This window comes from Podarcis muralis, chromosome 14 (assembly GCF_964188315.1).
Source record: "Podarcis muralis chromosome 14, rPodMur119.hap1.1, whole genome shotgun sequence".
Taxonomy (NCBI): domain Eukaryota; kingdom Metazoa; phylum Chordata; class Lepidosauria; order Squamata; family Lacertidae; genus Podarcis; species Podarcis muralis.
This window is the reverse complement of record NC_135668.1, coordinates 9,096,314-9,115,543: the sequence shown is the minus strand read 5'-3', so window position 1 is coordinate 9,115,543 and position 19,230 is coordinate 9,096,314. Positions and strand designations below refer to the sequence as shown.

The 19,230-nt window shown below is 46.6% G+C and overlaps 1 protein-coding gene and 1 long non-coding RNA gene across 5 annotated transcripts in view; both read right to left on the bottom strand.

The window, feature by feature from the left end:
* Positions 1 to 1,096: 1,096 nt before the first annotated feature.
* On the bottom strand, positions 1,097 to 7,883 carry LOC144325477 (uncharacterized). Of its 3 annotated transcripts, none has more exons than XR_013390634.1 (3): positions 7,265 to 7,767; positions 6,565 to 6,701; positions 1,097 to 1,742 (listed from the first exon to the last, which is right to left on the bottom strand). It is a non-coding gene; the product is annotated as an uncharacterized LOC144325477 (long non-coding RNA). The 3 variants fall into 3 exon arrangements; XR_013390635.1 differs by lacking the exon at positions 1,097 to 1,742 and adding an exon at positions 5,121 to 6,076 and having other exon boundaries at positions 7,265 to 7,769; XR_013390633.1 differs by lacking the exon at positions 1,097 to 1,742 and having other exon boundaries at positions 5,121 to 6,701; positions 7,265 to 7,883.
* A 4,468-nt stretch (positions 7,884 to 12,351) lies between these two features.
* Positions 12,352 to 19,230, bottom strand: part of LOXL1 (lysyl oxidase like 1) — a 28,150-nt gene continuing 21,271 nt past the window's right edge. Inside the window, exons 4-7 of one of the 2 annotated variants that reach the window (XM_028706350.2) lie at positions 19,052 to 19,208; positions 17,122 to 17,217; positions 16,033 to 16,190; positions 12,352 to 12,576 (exon numbers count right to left, since the gene is read on the bottom strand). In XM_028706350.2, coding sequence (XP_028562183.2) covers positions 16,071 to 16,190; positions 17,122 to 17,217; positions 19,052 to 19,208 — 373 coding nt within the window. In that variant the 3' untranslated portion in view covers positions 12,352 to 12,576; positions 16,033 to 16,070. The remainder of the gene's footprint in view (positions 12,577 to 16,032; positions 16,191 to 17,121; positions 17,218 to 19,051; positions 19,209 to 19,230) is intronic. The other variant, XM_028706349.2, reaches the window with a different exon arrangement.

The following is a 19,230-nucleotide window of genomic DNA, read 5'->3' as shown; positions in this document are numbered from 1 at the left end:
CCAACTGCTTTTTGTACTTTGGCGCTGTGGGTTAAACCACAGAGCCTAGGACTTGCTGATCAGAAGGTCGGCGGTTCGAATCCCCGCGATGGGGTGAGCTCCCATTCCTTGGTCCCAGCTCCTGCCAACCTAGCAGTTCGAAAGCACATCAAAGTGCAAGTAGATAAATAGGTACCGCTCCAGTGGGAAGGTAAACGGTGTTTCCATGCGCTGCTCTGGTTAGCCAGAAGCGGCTTAGTCATGCTGGCCACATGACCCGGAAGCTGTACGCTGGCTCCCTCGGCCAATAAAGCGAGATGAGCGCCGCAACCCCAGAGTCGGTCACGACTGGACTTAATGGTCAGGGGTCCCTTTACCTTTAACCACTTATATACCGGCATTAAGCAGCGAAATAATAATTGATGATTGGTAATGTTAAAATGTAATATAATGTAAAGCAGCTGGAGGACATCAGGTTCCTCATCTTTGACTCACGCTTATCATTTGTAGAACTCAAACACAACTTGAACAGCTTTATGAACCCTTAAAAGGGGCAGATAGGACATGAACCAACAGCAATCTCTTGCTTTCAGTTTCCCAAGCAACACTAATCCCGAATATTGCTTCTGGAAACCATTTTGGGGTGCTGTTTCCTGAACGGCGCAGGACGAAAACAAAGCTGACTTACCTTTACAGGCTTTTGTAAGGATTGCAACACAACTTTGTCTGCAAAGCAATGTGAGCGCCTGAAATCACTGCGGAAGTCTCTTCCGTTGCTGCAGATGTTTCTGAGAGGCTTCTGGAGGTCAGCGTATAATGAATCACATGCTGGGCCTGTTGCGGGACACTTGGGACGGTTTTTATCCAGTAATGTTTATCCACCTTCCATTAAGCTAAGAGGTTCTCCTGCCTTCCTGCTAGAATAGCTGCTGTTTAACAAATCAACTAAATTGCCTGCGATAGCTTGTCCTTGACTGCCACTTAGCGGTAGTTTGGAGTTTATTAGATTAGCAAAACTCCTGTTTTCCACCGGGAGCCTGTCTCGCGTGTGGGATTCCAGTGTGCGCATTGTGACTGGAAAGCGTAGGAAGCGACCTTATACTGGTTTGTCCAGCTCAGCATTGTCTTTTTTAAAAAAAAATATTTATTTGGTTTTCAGATCAATGTTTTACAATCACATATCCAATATACAACATAAAAACAAGATTCCAAAGGATCTCTTGGACTTCCCTCCTCCCCTTTGTGGGTCCTATTACGAATCATTTCCTCCTGCACCTTTTATAATAATCCATATCTTTTATATCTCCCTTATGTCCGAAATTCACATTAAACTACAAGTGTTATTCCAGTCCTACTAATGGTTTTAACCAGTGCTTTTTTCCTTTAAAAAAAATGTTTAGGGGTACTGTCATTCTCCTACTCATATTGAAACACTGTCCCTCAATGAGGCCAAACTTAGATTCACAAAAACTTTTAGGGGTATGCATCCCCCCAGAAAGAAAGCACTGGTTTTAACTGTTTGCAATGGTTTTTAAGACAAATTATAAATTTCCCCCATTTCTTATTAAAATTTTGGTCTTCCTGATTTCTGATTCTTCCAGCCATTTTTGGCAATTCGGCATAATCCATCAATTTAATCTTCCATTCTTCTCTGGTAGGGACTTTATCTTCTTTCCATCTCTGGGCCAATAATATCCATGCAGCCATGGTTACATACATAAATAGTCTTTTCTGCTCCCTTGGGATTTTGGCACCTAGAATTCCTAAAAGAAAAGCTTCAGGTTTTTTTGGAAAAGTTATTTTAAACATTTTTTTCAACTCATTATAAATCATTTCCCAATATTCTTTTACTACCTCACATGTCCACCACATATGATAAAAGGTGCCTTCTTTCCCCTTACATTTCCAACAAGCATTTGATCCTGTTTTATACATTTTTGCTAAAAAAACTTCCAATGAAGGAGGGTCTACCACCTTCCAAGGGAGTCCATGCCGTGGCTGAACAGCTCTTATTGCCTTAAAGTTCTTCCTAACGTCTAGTCAGAATCTCTTTTCTTGTAACTTGACGCCATTGGTTCAGGTCCCACCTTCTGGAGTAGCAGGAACACGCTTGTTCCATCTTCCACATGATGGTTGATGAGCAATTTCAAGGCCTCTCCTGCTCTCCTTTCTCGCTTGATCTTCAGGCTGGGCTTGAATCAGGCTGCCTTTCCAATGGAGGGCTGTCTTCCACAAAGTAGAACACGTGGTCACCTGACAAGGAACAGATCCCGCATTGAGTTTAGAAGTACAGTGGTACCTCGGGTTAAGAACTTAATTCGTTCTGGAGGTCTGTTCTTACCTGAAACTGTTCTTAACCTGAGGTACCACTTTAGCTAATGGGGCCTCCCACTGCCGCCATGCCGCTGCTGCACGTTTTCTGTTCTCATCCTGAAGCAGAGTTCTTAAGCCGAGGTACTATTTCTGGGTTAGCGGAGTCTGTAACCTGAAGCATCTGTAACCTGAAGCGTCTGTAACCCGAGGTAGCACTGTACGTAAAAAATGCGGCCTGGGGTGTAGTTCTGTCTGTAACTTAAACAGACTGGAATAGATATGTGTGACTTTATTTAGTTGCAGAGAAAGAACCTTGCACCTGCCGCTTTGGGGCTCGGCAGGCTTTGCTTGCTGTTGCCAAAGGTGCTCTGCAAGCTCTTTGATCTGCCTGCACACTCTTGCCACAGCCATTTCCTCACCATGTTTACCCGCTTTCCCCTGTGGCTTGAATGCCTTTTCATGTTCAAAGTGCTTTCTGCTTGGAATTCAGAGGCCGTCTGAGTTTTGTATGGGGCAAGGCGGATCCTCTCTGGCTAAGTGTCTGTGCAATGCTTCGGAAGTCAAAGGGCATCAACACCCTGATGTGCTCAACTGCCCGTCATGAGCCCCCATTTTAAATACAGTGATACCTCGGGTTACAGGCGCTTCAGGTTACAGGCGCTTCAGGTTACAGACGCTTCAGGTTACAGACTCTGCTAACCCAGAAATAGTACCTCGGGTTAAGAACTTTGCTTCAGGATGAGAACAGAAATCGTGCGGCAGCGGGAGGCCCCATTAGCTAAAGTGGTACCTCAGGTTAAGAATGGACCTCCAGAACGAATCAAGTTCTTAACCTGAGGTACCACTGTATCTCACAAGCCTTGGAGCACCCACTTCCAACCAGAGCAGTGCTGGCCTGCCCATGAGGCAAGGTGAGGCGGCTGCTTCAGGCAGCAGGATCCACAGCCGCAGCAGATCCCAAAGTAGATATTTATCCCCCCATGTTCCTACCGGGCTTAGGGAGGGAGGCACAATGTTGTGATGGGTCCAAGAGCCTTCTCGCCACCTCCCCAAAGCCTGCCTGGCTAGGGGAAGGAGGCAGAAGGGCTCCATCATCCTGTCAGCTTCTGCCTGGCTAAGGGAGGGAGACATGATGCTCGCACATGATGTTGTGACTGTGAATATATGACCTGAGAGCCAGTGTGGTGTAGTGGTTAAGAGCGGTAGACTCGTAATCTGATGAACCGGGTTCGCGTCTCTGCTCCTCCACATGCAGCTGCTGGGTGACCTTGGGCTAGTCACACTTCTTTGAAGTCTCTCAGCCCCACTCACCTCACAGAGTGTTTGTTGTGAGGGAGGAAGGGAAAGGAGAATGTTAGCCGCTTTGAGACTCCTGAAGGGGAGTGAAAGGTTGGATATCAAATCCAAACTCTTCTTCTTCTTCTGTCTCCAGGCCCTGTGGTTGTCTGTAAGGGGTTTCCTTCCATGTCTCATCTGCAGACATCTTTGTAACAGAGACGGTCTGCTAACAGGCCTGAAGCCGGCTTCTCACAGAGCACATCCTTGGGGACCCTGCCATCTTCCATTCTATGCACATGACCAAACCAGGGTAAACATTGCTGGGAGAGAAGTGTGGACATATTGGAAATATAGGTTTGGGAGAGCACGTCTTTTGTTGAGACTCTCTCTTGTCATGAGAGACCCAAAATCTTCCTGACACAGCACACATGGAAGGTGTTGAGGCATTGCTCCTGGCGGGTGTAAGTTGCCCATGACTCACTTCCATATATATATATATATATATATATATATATATATATATATATAATTTTTATTAAATTTTCTGTTTTACAATTTAAAATACTCATTTTACAACCTTAAGATATCCATGACTTCCCTTCTTCTCTTTCCATGGTTCATTTTAAAAGGTAAAAGGTAAAGGTACCCCTGCCCATACGGGCCAGTCTTGACAGACTCTGGGGTTGTGCGCCCATCTCACTTAAGAGGCCAGGGGCCAGCGCTGTCCGCAGACACTTCCGGGTCACGTGGCCAGCATGACAAAGCTGCATCTGGCGAGCCAGTGCAGCACACGGAAACACTGTTTACCTTCCCGCCAGTAAGCGGTCCCTATTTATCTACTTGCACCCGGGGTGCTTTCGAACTGCTAGGTTGGCAGGCGCTGGGACCGAGCAACGGGAGCGCACCCCGCCGTGGGGATTCAAACTGCTGACCTTTCGATTGGCAAGCCCTAGGCGCTGAGGCTTTTACCCACAGCGCCACCCGCGTCCCTATGGTTCATTTTACATATCATAAATCCATGCATATTTTACAAAAAAACTATACCATTCAGTATTCCATTATTGCAGTTATCAAAACTTATTTACACTGTTGAATTTATCTTAATACTGCCAACGTTTTCATCTGCACAAAATTATTTCCCATATATTTAATAAACCTTTTCCAATCTTCTCTAAACGTACGTTCTTCTTATTCTCTTATTTGATGCATTAAGTCTGCAAGCTGTGCATATTCTGTCAACTTAAGTTGCCATTCTTCTTTAATTGGGACCTTGCTCGTTTTCCATTTTTGGCCTAACGAAACATGGACCGCAGTTGTTGCATACATAAATAATGTTTTCGACACTTGGGAGTTTCAGTCTGAATTATCCCCAACAGGAAGGACTCTGTTTTTTTTTTTGGGAAAGTACTTTTAAACTCCCCCCCCCCAATTCATTACGGATCATTTCCCAATACTCTTTTACCGTTTTACAAACACGACACACACACACTCACACAGGACATACGCGACATTTCTGTTATAAATTCATAGTAAATCAACCGTACGTCGGATTTACACCGGTCCACTTTTATTTTGCTCCACGAAGAAAGGACTATCAAAGGGGGATGGTTTGGTACAGGACGGCCATAATCCCTTAAGCGTACCAACACGTACTCAGGCGCCCTACCCAGTTGGCATGCCAACCTTGATGGTCCCAGACAGAAGACCATCAGGGTCACAATGGACTTGCATATGGGAGTGGATTCAACATGGACTGGAACAAAGGACAATGATCAGATCTTCCCTCTGGGGGCAGGAAACTGTCCTCTGGAAATGACTCATGGGGAGGGGGGAAAGGAGGAACCAGCCAGGTGACAAGATACTCAGGTTACCTCCACAACTCCTCCCTCAACCCCTCCTTTTTGTGATGTAGTTGTGATGTAGTTGTGATGTAGTCTTAGGGGTGTAGTTTGGGGGATTAGCAACTAATAAAAGTTGGGGACTTCTTTTGTTCTGGGCTTCCATTTTGCTTCATCTTGTTGTGGGTGGGAGTCCTGTCGCGACAGTTTCCAATAAAGGCCAAGTCTACAGGCTGCTGTTTTGCTTCAAATTGTCCTGGTTGGTGTCTTTGTTTTTTTGCCCAAGGGAGCCCTTGGATTCCTCCGTTAATACCTCCAACACATGACTCACTTCCATAAAGCAGTGTGCTTACCACGCAAGCCTGGTAGATCACCCACCTGGTCATTAGCATCAAATCTTCCCATACCCTTTTGGAGAGGCAAGACAAATTCGCAGAGAATAAAGCTGTCAGTGCCTACTAGTCATGATGGGTACAATCCAGCTCCACTAGGTCTCTAAACAACAGTTGCTGGGAAACAGATGTGGGGAGAATGCTGTTGTGCTCGTATCCAGCTTGTGGGCCCAGATGGTTGGCCACTCTGGGAACGGGGCCTGATTCAGCAGTTGGCCTCTTCTGAAATCCTTAGTGACTGCTGGGGATTCATCTGAGTTGGGAGTTCTGCTGCATCTGTACATATTTTGCATATAGCCCACCAATTCTCAAAATGGGATTTACATCTGGGGAATTCCCTGGCCAATCAAGTACAGTGGTGCCTCGCAAGACGAAAATAATCCGTTCCGCGAGTCTCTTCGTCTAGCGGTTTTTTGGTCTTGCGAAGCAACCCTATTAGCGGCTTAGCGGATTAGCGCTATTAGCGGTTTAGCGGCTTAGCGGCTATTAAAGGCTTAGCGGCTTAGCGGCTAAAAGGCTATTAGCGGCTTAGCGGCTATTAAAGGCTTAGCGGCTTAGCTGCTAAAAGGCTATTAGCGGCTTAGCGGCTTAGAAAAAGGGGGGGGGGAAGCGAAAAAAATCTCAAGACTCGCAAGACGTTTCCGTCTTGCGAAGCAAGCCCATAGGGAAAATCGTCTTGCGAAGCGCATCGAAAAACGGAAAACACTTTCGTCTAGCGGGTTTTTCGTCTTGCGAGGCATTCGTCTTGCGGGGCACCACTGTACCTGTATTCGCTGCTCTGTCATGAATTTCTTCTCCACTTTTGATGTGTGAAAGAGGGCTAGGTCCTGCTGCAATATCCCAGTACCACCAGGATACCGTATTTTTCACTCCATTAGACGCACCGGACGATAAGACACACCTAGTTTTTAGGGGAGGAAAACAAGAAATAAGAAAGTAACGCAAAACATCTTGAGCTAAGAGGGAGCACTCCTCCATCTTCGCTCAGGAGGCCTTGTGGGGCTACCCCTGAAGCAAGGAGAGCAAGCGGGATTGGTGCACACTGATCCCTCTTGCTCTCCTGGCTTCAGCGAAAGGAAGCCTACTGGCTTTCCTCCCACAAGAGCTGCACGCTCTTTAAAGGGAGTGCGGCTCTTGGGGGCTTTTCTGGGAGGTGGGGGAAGGGACAGAGCCGCGCGCTAAGCCAGAAGCTAGAACAGCCAGGATCCCGCTTGCTGTCCTGGCTTCTTCATCCCCTGCCCGGGAGAGGCTGCGTGCGGCTAAGGCTCCCCCAAGAGCCGTGCTCCCTTTAAAGGGCATGCAGAGTGGGGGGGAAAGCCCCCAAGAGCCGCACACACGCTCCACGCAGCTCTTTAAAGGGAGCGCCGACAGAGCCACCTGCATTTGCTCCATAAGACGCACACACATTTCCCCTGACTTTTTAGGAGGGGGAAAGTGCATCTTATACAGCGAAAAATACGGTACCTCTTTTCCAGCTCTGGAATAACTCTCTTTCGTAGAACCTCAATATATTGTGGCGAGTGCATCATTCCTTCTATTGGCTGCAGGCTTCCGACACCATAACAACCGAAATATCCCCAAAACATCATCTTTTGTGGGTGCTTGACAGACTCATCGATGTGGCAATCCTGAAGCTTCTCTCCCTGTGACCTTCAAACGTGCTGACTTTGTTTCAGTTGATTTCCACAAGGGTGTAGGGCCACAGATCCCTCATCGTTGCCCTAAAACATTCAGTTACAGAGGTCTGGCTTTGGAGATTATGCATAAAACCAGAGTTGTGTCCTCTGCTGCTTCTTTCAAGGGGTTAACTCCGAGAGGAATGTGCTGAATCGGCCACTGCATTCTACTCATTCCTGACTGTCTCTGCCCTGACCTGCTTTCCCAGGCCCTGCAGCTTGGGAACTTGGCTGCTCTGTCTTGGGGAGGGCAGGCGGTGGAGGGCGGGGGGAGGATTACTGTCTAATCTCAGGAGCGCTAGATGAATGGAAAGCATGTAGAATGGCCTGGCGGGCTTCCGAATGTGACATCTACAGAACGTAATTGAAGGTGCCTCCTAGGGAGGGGCAGACTTCTCCATTTCGGTTCTCTCAGTTTCTCATCTTTCCAGTCTTCAGATCTTCACATTTCCACACCAGTTTGCTGCAATTATTATTATTATTATTACAGTGGTACCTTTGTTTACAACCATAATCCATTCCGGAGGTCCGTTTCTAAACCAAAACAGGTTGTAACCCAAGGTGCGCTTTCGCCAATGGGGCCTCCAAAAAAAATTTGTTCGTAATAAAAAAAAAGGGTTGCAATCCAAAAAAAGGTTGCAAACTGGGACACGCACTTCCGGGTTTGACGTGTTTGTAATCCAAAACGTATGCAAACCAAGACGTATGCAAACCAATTATTATGAAAAATTCAGTGGCATTTCAATGCAAATTCCTCCCAATATGCACATTGTTGGATGCGATTTTGCATTTTGGGATGCTGTTTTCACACAGTATCTCCTCTCCTGCCCCTCCCCCCACTGTTAGTTTAATCAGGGTTTTAAAATTATGAACATTAGAAAGGTAAAGTTAAAGGGACCGCTGACCATTAGGTCCAGTCGTGACAGACTCTGGGGTTGCGGTGCTCATCTTGCTTTATTGGCTGAGGGAGCCAGCGTACAGCTTCCAGGTCATGTGGCCAGCATGACAAAGCCGCTTCTGGCGAACCAAAGCAGTGCATGGAAACGCCGTTTACCTTCCTGCCATGGCGGTACCTATTTATCTATTTGCACTTTGATGTGCTTTGGAACTGCTAGGTTGGCAGAAGCTGGGACCGAACAACGAGAGCTCACCATGTCACAGGGATTTGAACCGCCAACCTTCTGGTCGGCAAGTCCTAGGCTCTGTGGTTTAACCCACAGCGCATCCGTGTCCCATGAACATTAGTTCCATCCCCTTAATTGATTCAGGCCAGATCCACGGTGGGGGTGGGGGGGGGGTCCCTGGGCAGGGATATAGTCAGGGGGTCGCGTATAGCCCTATTAATCAGTGGCAGCACCCTGTTTCAGGACCTCCCCCCCCCCAAGAGGCTTGTCTGGTCTTGGCACTCACTTTGCTGTCGTCTTTTTTTTGGTGCCAGAAGTAGACCTTTCTGTTCTCCTGGGCCTTTTGAGCTTTTAAGCTCTGAGCCTGAACTGTAATTTCCAGTGTAATCCTATTAAGGCTTGCTCAAAAGTAAATGTGGCTGTGTTCTGTTGGACTTAACTCCCCTAGTAATCAGGCATAGATTTGCAACCTTAATCAGCTGCTCTTGGGCTGCTGTCCTGTGCACACTTACCTGGGAGCAAGTCCAGTTGAAACCAATGGGGCTTACTCTTGAGTATTTATTCTGTTTTTATTCATTTGCTGCATTTCTTCCCTGCACTTCATTTATTTGTTAATATATTTTTATTAAAGATTTCTCCATTCGCAAAAATATGTGCATTGTCTCTTTCTTCAAGTTCTGTTTTTTACAGATCAGTTTCATTCCTTGCGAGACATTAGTGCTGTGTGCAGTATTAGGTTGGGAAGAAAAGAGGGAGGATAGTGATTGGGGTGGGGTGGGGTGGTTCTGCTTCTATTCTTCTGCTTAGTGTATGTGTGGGGTTTTCTGTCAGCGTCACTTGTATTGGTTCTCTTACAATTCGCTTGTTGTGTTTCCATGGCTGTCAATTGGTGGGTCTGTTGGTTGCCATTCTGGCAGAGAATCGAGTCTGAGGTTCTCCAATACTTGCAGGGCTTCAGGTATGTTGGTGGCCGTGTACTGTGCTGTGTTGGTGGTTACAATGAGGCGAAAGGAGAAGCCCATCAGTACTTGATCCCTGCTTGTTGAAGATGTTGGATACATGGGCGTAGGTTTTCCCTCTGGTTTAGGGTCTCTTGTGATTACCTGCTCTTCATTGCAGTTGTAATTTGAGAGAGGGTTACAGCGGTACCTCGCAAGACGAATGCCTCGCAAGACAAAAAACCCGCAAGACGAAAGGGTTTTTTGTTTTTTGAGCTGCTTCGCAAGACGATTTTCCCTATGGGCTTGCTTCGCAAGACGGAAACGTTTTGCAAGTTTGTTTCCTTTTTCTTAACACCGTTAATACAGTTGTGACTTGACTTCGAGGAGCAACTCATAGCACGCGGTGTGGTAGCCTTTTTTGAGGTTTTCGAAGACTTTGGTGATTTTTGAAGCTTTTCCGAAACTTTTCCGACACCGTGCTTCGCAAGACGAAAAAAATCGCAAGACGACAAAACTCGCGGAACGAATTAATTTCGTCTTGCGAGGCACCACTGTACAGTTAAAACAAATGCATATTCATAGCACAATTATTAAAGAGCAAGGCAGATCACTTACAACCAGTTATAGAAAATAAGCAGACATGGATAGAGCTGCCCTGTTCATTTATGACTTTAATGAATTGGACACAACAAAGTTCTACTCAGACCTGAAATGAATGCATCTAAGTTAGCCATGTCCTTTAATTATACTGGTTCTACTCTGACTGTAAGAAGCCTGTCCCCCCCCCCCCCAACTGTCCATTTATGTTTATACTGTTTTGTTTGTATTGTTTACCAGGTTGCTAACTGTCCTAAAAACCAGCTGGTATGCAAAAACAAAGCCAGCAAACAAACAAATGTGTTTTCTGATGACTTGGAGATGCCTTTTCAGTTGGCTGAAAAAGCTTAAAATTGATTAATCAGCTATTAAAGGTTAGAACCTTAAAGAAACAAACGAACAGCAGGTTGAACAATGCCTGCAATTAGACCACCTTCTGTTGATGCAAGAGATGTCACTTTGGAGTTACAGGATACTGAGGTCCTTGCCATCAGCCGGGGTGTTACGATGTGTTACAAATGCATCAGGTTTCCTTCAGACAGTCAATGCTGTTACAAGTCTGGATGAAACCCCAGATTCCCTACCAAACCTGGGACCCTATATCTGTGAGGGCAAAGCTTCCCAAACTCGTTCCTTTGTCAAGCGTGGCTGGTTAAAGTTCCATGATTCAGCATGAGCAAAGAATTTGCTCTGGGTTCTAGCTGCGACATAGAACCAGAGCCAGAGTTGTGTGTGAGAGTTGGAAGGAGGTTGGAAGCTAGAGACACAGAGACATATTTGCTCCATTCTGGGCTTTGGGGCTCTCCTGGAAACCTCATGCAGATGCAAGATCTGTTGGGGTGTTAATGCTGTAAGCCCTCTCTCCTATGCTCAGGTTGTATATATAGTCAAACCTCGGTTCTCGAATGAAATCTGTTCTGGAAGCCCGTTCAGCTTCTGAAATGTTCAACAATTGAGGCGTGACTTTGATTGGTTGCAAGAGCTTCCTGCACTCAAGCGGAAGCTGCGTCAGACGTTCGGCTTCCGAAAAATGTTCAAAAACCAGAGCATTTTCTTCCAGGTTTTCAGCGTTTGGGAGCCGAAATGTTCCAAAACGGAGCTGTTCGAGAACCAAGGTTTGAATGCATGTGGAAATAAAACTATATATCCTAAAGAAACCACATGAAGGAGAGACTCCATTTTATGTGAAGCAAGATGACTGTCCTTTAGAATCCAATGTGAACACTGCTAAGTTGAATCGAGTGTTTGTGTGATGGCCTGGGAATCGGATTCAGAGGCTGAACCTGAGGAATCCCAGCCTGCACAGGAGTCCCCGCCTCCAGGACCAGCTGAGCTGGGGCTGGGACTTGAACCTGAAGGGTCCTCACCTGTGCCAGATCCTCAGGAGCAGACGCCAGCTGAATCTGCTCTGGCTCCGGAGGTGATCGAGGACCCATTATCTGCAGGTGCTCCACTCTCAGCCCCGTCAGGGGAAGCTGAGGTTGCCTCTGGGTCCAGTAACCCTCTAGTCTCTCCTGAGCTGCAGAGGCTCAGGGCAGAGAGGCGGAGGGAACTATGTTCCCGCAGGAGGAGTGCTCGCCTCCAGGCCAGGAGAGGCGAGTTGCCTGTGGATCGGGGCCACCCTATGCCTCAGGGCAGATAAAAGCCAACAAGCCAGCCCAGTCCCAGGTTGCAGGAGCAACACTGTTGGTAACCTGTTCCTGCCGGCACCCTGTCCTGCTCTTCTGCCAGAGTTCCTGACCACACCCGATTCCTTGCCTTGGACCCCGCTTCAGCCTTGACGGACAACCTCCATACCACACCCTCGACCTTGGACTGGACACAGACCACGCCGCACGGCAACCCCCCGGGACCAACACAGTTGGAGTGCTTCTTCTCTGCTTGAAAGAGAGCAAAGCTACAGGAGAAGATAAAGGCCCCATTAATTTACAGGGGCCCACGCTGCCCAGGTCCAACATTATTGCTACTTATGGTGGCTGCTTGTAGTTTTGCTTGCTTACCATGGCAGGATTGTTAACTTTTGTTGTTTATTGGACCTATTTAAAAATTTTGTAATTTTCATATACCATTCCCCCCCGTTTATCTTATTTCTTTGTTCCCTCATCTGGGATAGAAGATAATAAATGAAGAGCGGACTATTGTGTCCCATTCACACATACCACATGCCCCCACTCCAAATGACTGATGACCTTCACGCAAAACAGACACAGAGATTAAAGACAAAAGTATTTATAAAAGTATTTAAAGTGACAACTCTTTAACTTGTGTTCTCAAAACGAAGCAGTCGAACGGTCGTCCTCTCACGCAGATGCTGGTGGCGGTCAAGCCGTTTCCTCTGGGTGTGCTACCAGCTTGAGAGATGTTTGGATTTTGCAGGGTCTGGGGACAGGGGAAGAGTGAGGCCTCTACCATTCTACCACCCTGGCTGGAATCAAGACCTGTAAACGGAAGAGTGAGGGAGAAAGGTCTAAGGCTACGGACAGCAACTGCACATCAGTTTTGTACTGGCAACTTCCTTGATGTTTGTGGATGCTCATTGTCAGGTGCCAGAGTCAAACCCCCATGATAGGTTGCCAGGAACAGATAATAATAATAATAATAATAATAATAATAATAATAATAATAATGATAATAATAATAATAATAATAATAATAATAATAATAATAATAATTTCTTATCTATACCCCGCCCATCTGGCTTACCAATGCAGCCTCTTGGAGTAATGACAGTGCTCCAAGTGTGTCTCCACCCCTCTCTCTCTTCCATTATGCATCATCATCATCACTACAGGTGTTGAGATGTGCCCTCTGCCTCTGAGCTCTCTGCTCTCCTACTTTAAATGCCTGCTGGGTTCTGGGAGAGGTGGGCGTCTGGAATGCTTTCTAAAGAAACTGTGTCCATCAGCTGTCCCCCCTCTGGTCTTCTTCCTCCTCCTCTCCCATTATTTCCCAGCTTTCCGTCTCATCTGCCTCTGAGCTATGACCTTCTCAAACCCCTGTTGTAATTCTAAACTGTCTTCTTCTTCTCTGGAAGCACGAAATAAATAAAAAATTAAAAAATTGTCCAGTAGCACCTTAGAGACCAACTAAGTTTGTTCTGGGTATAAGCTTTTGTGTGCATGCACACTTCTTCGGATACACTGAAACAGAAGTCACCAGACCCTTATATATAGTGGGAGGGTGGGGTTTTTCTCAGAAGGGTAGTAGGAGATGGATGATTGATGCAATGGGTATGGTAAACCTGTTGATGACTGTTAATGACTGGAAGGGTCAGGCTGGGGAGGTGGTCTCCACCATTCCTGCCCTGCCCAGTCCCTGACACTCATGCACTTTTAAACTATATTCCTATGGTATGGAGATTAAGTGGGGTCTTGCATGAGTGGAACGGTGAGGTTTTTTTATGTTGTGCAACAGAGGAATCCAACACAAAAGTTGTGCTAGCAGGAACCTGATGCTATTGTGCCACAAAGCTACCAGCAACCTGCATGCACATCCCCTTGCACATTAATGTTCCACTGGAGCAAATCATTTGGTCAGTGGGACAAAGTAGACCTCTGAGTGACTTTAACTCAGAACTACATTGCTTACAACCCACTGGGGAGTTGATACAATTGGCAGCAGTTCAGCAGAGGACGGATGGCTGAAGCGAAAACAGTTGAATACAGTGTTGAGCAGGTGTGTGTAAGCCAATGGATGCGCCCATCTGTGCATGGCTTCATCACACCTCTCGATTACAGTCTAAGGCAGCCTTTCTCAACCTGTAGGTCCCCAGATGTTGTTGAACTACAACTCCCATCACCCTCACTAGCAAGGCTCAGGGATGATGGGAGTTGTAGTCCAACAACATCTGGGGACCTACAGGTTGAGAACCGCTGGTCTAAGGCATGGCGTGCCACCCGTCCCAATGCTATGCTGGATTTAAATTCTTAAAGCAGCTTAGCTTCAACAGGAGAAGTCAATGTTCCAAATGAGCCCAAGAAAGGTCCAGTTTTGAATACTCTGCCAGTTTGAGATGGTCTGCAGCAGGGTTTAGTGTGGATCCACTTCCGTTCATCTTCCTTCCTTAACATTTAGGGAGCCAGAATTGGCACCCCTGCAAATCCAGGATTGTGGCTGCTTAGGGAACTCTGCTCTGAGCACCACCATATCCCCAGGTCCAATTCCAATCCACCATGGGCGTCTTCCTGCTTTTCCATTCAAAACCCAAGTTGGAGCAAAACACTAGAAATGCACTTTTTATGAGAATTCAAACCTAGGAATGCATTTTTATGAGTTTTTTTTAAATAATAAAAAAATCAGCAACACAACTACATAATTTTAGGGGAAAACACTCCCTTCCTCTTCCTTTCCCCTCTCAGTTCCTTTGTCAAAATCAACAAGCATTGCAGTGCAGTTCTGGGAAGGCTCCTGTTTATACTGGCGGTCCAGCGAATGTGGTTAGGAGCATGAAAAGGCTTTAGAAGCATGAAAAAGCTGACTCTGGTCAGCCTCAGGAACCAAAACATGCAGAAAGGCTGGGCTGCGCTGAGGAGGCCAAAGGAAAGATGGGAACTGCAGCTAGTGGTCATGAGTGAAATTATCGGAGGTGGGGACTTCGATTGCCACTAGCTCCTCTTGTTCTGAGCATCTGCAGGGACACAGTGACTTGGGCCCTATTTGAGCTATACAGTGGTACCTCAGGTTACAGACGCTTCAGGTTACAGACTCCGCTAACCCAGAAATAGTACCTTGGGTTAAGAACTTTGCTTCAGGATGAGAACAGAAAATGTGGTTTGGTAGCAGCGGGAGGCCCCATTAGCTAAAGTGGTACCTCAAGTTAAGAACAATTTCAGGTGAAGAATGGACCTCCTGAGCGAATTAAGTTCTTAACCCGAGGTACCACTGAATACATTCTAAACAGTATCATGCCACTTTATGCAACCATGGCTTCCTCCAGAGAATCCTGGGGACCATAGTTTCTCAGGGGTGCTGAGAGACCTCCCCACTGTTCATCTCACAGCGCTACAATTCTCAGATTGATTTAACTATCAGTCCCTCTTCTCAGGGAAGTCTGTGAGAGCTGTTCTGATAGTGGAAGAGACCTGCTTTGGGAGGTGCTTAAGAAGAGGCTGGGTGGCCATCTGCCAGGGATGCTGCCATTCAGGGATGAGGATGCTGTGGACCAGTGGCGTAGCGTAGGTGGGGCCACAGGGGCTGTTGCCCTGGGCGCAAAATTCTTAGGGGTGCAAAATGTCAAAAGTAAAGTAAAGTAAAACAGTAATAACAAATTAAAAATAGTGTGTCCTCATCTTCACACAAAAAATCTCCCAATGTTTGCTCAGGTAGACTGAGAAGCAGATTTGGGCAGCGTTGCATGGGCTTTGGAAAGATGCCTGCTCCCGACCAATCCCTTGCCCTGCTCTCCGCCCTGCTCAATGCTCATAGGATGCTGTGGTTGTCACTCAGGTAGGTCGCCACACTTCTGCCCCTTCATTGCAGCCTATTGGTGGCCAGTGCCTTGCCCCAGGCACTGACAACCCACGCTACACCACTGCTGTGGACCTCCAGATGATATTGGACTTTGCACTGAAGCAGGCGGTTGGGCTAGATGACCTACAAGATCCCCTCTAGTCTCTAAAACAGTGGGTCCCAGTTATCTAAGTACTGTGCCCCCCTGTTTTTCCAAAGCCAAGCCAAGGACTTTTGAAAATTTTGATATCACTATGGTAGTTTTTGTGATGTGAATGGTGCCACAGACCCCCCCTTGTGTGGGTTACATGGACCCCTAGTTGGGAACCGCTGCTCTAAAATTCTAGGATTGCTCAGTCAGTTGACACTGGACTCCTAATCTCAGGGTCGTGGGTTCAAGTCATGGGCAAAGGATTCCTGCATTGCAGGGGGTTGGACTAGATTACCCTTGCGGTCCCTTCCAGCTCTATGATTCTCAGAACTCTTACTGGGAGATTTTGCAGTTTGTAGTGGCGACGTAGCGCCCGGTGTAGTGAACGTTGCATCTCACTACATTGTTGGTGAAGTCCGACTCCATCACAATATATTTGGGGTTCACCTGAACCTGCAGCAACAAAGCAGAAAGAACAAGTCAGACTCCAGGATGAAGAACTGGGTGTACTGTATAGCCATCATTCGTTTCAATAGTCAAATCCCTTAGAAATGTCATTTTATCTGGCAGCATCTGTAAACAGGAAGACCTTCTGATTTTATTTTTTCTATCTCTGCCTCTTACATAAAGGTAAAGGGACCCCTGACCAGTCATGACCAACTCTGGGGTTGCGACGCTCATCTCGCTTTACTGGCCGAGGGAGCCGGCGTTTGTCTGCAGACAGCTTCTGGGTCATGTGGTCAGCATGACTAAGCCGCTTCTGGCAAACCAGAGCAGCGCACAGAACGCTGTTTACCTTCCCGCTGGAGCGGTACCTATTTATCTACTTGCACTTTGATGTGCTTTCAAACTGCTAGGTTGGCAGGAGCAGGGACTGAGCAACGGGAGCGCACCCCGCCGCGGGGATTCGAACCACCGACCTTCTGATCGGCAAGTCCTAGGCTCTAAGGTTTAACCCACAGCGCCACCCGCGTCCCTTACATAGCCTCTTACATAGCTGTGCTTTATACCCAATTTATAATGTAATAATTGTATCCATTTTATTCGCTCCTGCTGCCTATCTTATATTATTTTGTTCTTGGTTTTCTTTTCTTTGTGTGTATTGTCTGTTTTCGTTGCTCAATAAAATTCTAAAAAAGAAACTTAAAAATGTTCAAATTTCCTCCCAATCTGTGAAATTTTCTCTCCTTAAGAATGGAAACTAATAGATGGCAAATTTAGAAATAAGTGTTTTGGCTATGAAACATCCAAAATGCCAGCCAAAAAGCAGAATCTCTTCCACGAATATTACTGGCACAGCAGAACACAGAAATTGCTTTTCATTTTATGACCAGCTCAGTTTAGTCCTGACAGATTTAGAAATCCACCGAAGAGGACGACTTACCTTTAGGATATAATTCCCAGGCTGGACATCTGTGATATCAATCCACTGGCAGTCGATGTCAGCATTGTAAGTGTCATAACAACCGGGGCTCAGACCCTAACACAGAAAACACAACTTTAATTTGGCGCCAAACACAAAGCCAGAGTGGTGCATGCTCTAGTTATCTCCTGCTTGGACTACTGCCATGCGTTCTACGTGGGGCTACCTTTGAAGGTGACTCAGAAACTGCAACTAATCCAGAATGGGGCAGACTGGTGACTAGGAGTAGCTGCCGAGACTACATAATACTGGTCCTGAGGGACCTTCATTGGCTCCCAGTACATTTCCGAGCACAATTTAAAGTGTTTGTGCTGACCTTTAAAACCCTAGATGGCCTCGGCCCAGTATACCTGAAGGAGCGTCTCCACCCCCATCGTTCAGCCTAGACACTGAGGTCCAGCTCCGAGGGCCTTTTGGCGGTTCCCTTACTGTGAGAAATGAAATTACAGGGAACCAGGCAAAGGGCCTTCTTGGTGGAATGCCCTCCTGTCAGATGTCAAGGAAATAAACAACTATCTGACTTTTAGAAAACATTTGAAGTCAGCTCTGATTAGGGAAGTTTTAAATGTTTGATATTTTATTGCTTTATTATTATTATTATTATTATTATTATTATTATTATTATTAAGCTCAAACAGGGATGGGGTCCACTTAGGACCTCCCCAGGTTGATCCCTGCTGAAAGCAAGGCTGGCATCCATCAATCAACTGATTGGCAATGATTGCCTGTCCTGTTTCCTTTGCCTGTAGGGTTTAACTTTGAACAGCGCACGCAAAGGAAGTGTTTTGCTTGACGTGTCTTTTGCCTGTGTGGTTTGAAAAACCAGTTTGCAAAGGCAAACGCGCTACCTGATACCATGGTAAAGTCAGGCAACTGACACATGGATGGCATCACTCTTCCATCCCGGTGGTGTTTGGTGGATGGGAATATCAGGAATCAGCCTCCTGGCAGGATCTTGTTCCCCATCCCTGGTCTTCAGTGGCTGGCCAGGTTTTTATTCAGGATTTTCCCCTCAGACCTACCTGAGCAACTGCCAGGAGCTGAACCTGGGACTTTCCAACATGTCTGCTTTAGTCTTAAGCATGAGGCCTTGGCATCGCTACTTGCATGCCCGTGACCAACAATTCAGTAATATGCAAGGCAACACAATTACCAAATACAATGATACGATATCAATATACACTGCTCCATAGCAATTGTTGTTCTACTTTTCCATTCACCCATATAGATGGGTTTATGAAGCATTTCTGTATCCTTATGCTGTGCTGAAGAAGAATTCCACGAAACAGTGGGTATATCCGGAATCACTGTTCACAACGTCTGTTTGCAAACTACTTTGGCAGTGTTGGACGCCATAAACAAAGCTATACAGCCTGTTTTCACCAGATAAGAATCTGATACATTGCTTCTTTCAGAGACTTGCGTAGTCTTCAAAGACTTTCAGAGACTTATAAGACTTATGTCTATTTGGTCTTATGTTTTCAAGAGAATCCATTAAGAGTGCATATTTTGTGACTTTCAGAGATTCATAAGTTTTCTGTTTATGTGATTTCATATATTTCATATTATATAAAGAGTGTGTATTGATATCGTATCATTGTATTTGGCCATCGTGTTGCCTTGGATATTACTGACTATGGTTTGCAACACAGGGGTTAAATTGTTTCATGACCAACAGCTGGCAGACCTGTCCCGAGCAGTGGCGTAGCGTGGGGGGTGCAGGGGGGCCGGCCGCACCGGGCGCAACATCTGGGGTTAGGGCAAATCTATGGGTTAGGGGGCGCAAATCCATGGGTTAGGGGGCGCAAATTACTTGCCTTGCCCCGGGTGCTGACCACCCACGCTACGCCACTGGTCCCGAGGCAGAGGACCTCCCTCTCCCAGTCCTCACCTGGGTGTGCGATGTGCAGGCATAGCGCTTTAAGTTCCCGAAGTCACAGGTGGTGTCTTCCAGGCAAAAGCTTGCTTTGTGGCCCTCGGCCACTTTCTTGCCCGTGGCCGCATCTAGCAGGTCATAGTGGCTGAATTCATCCATGCTGTGGTAATGCCTGAGGATGGTAGCAGGAGGAT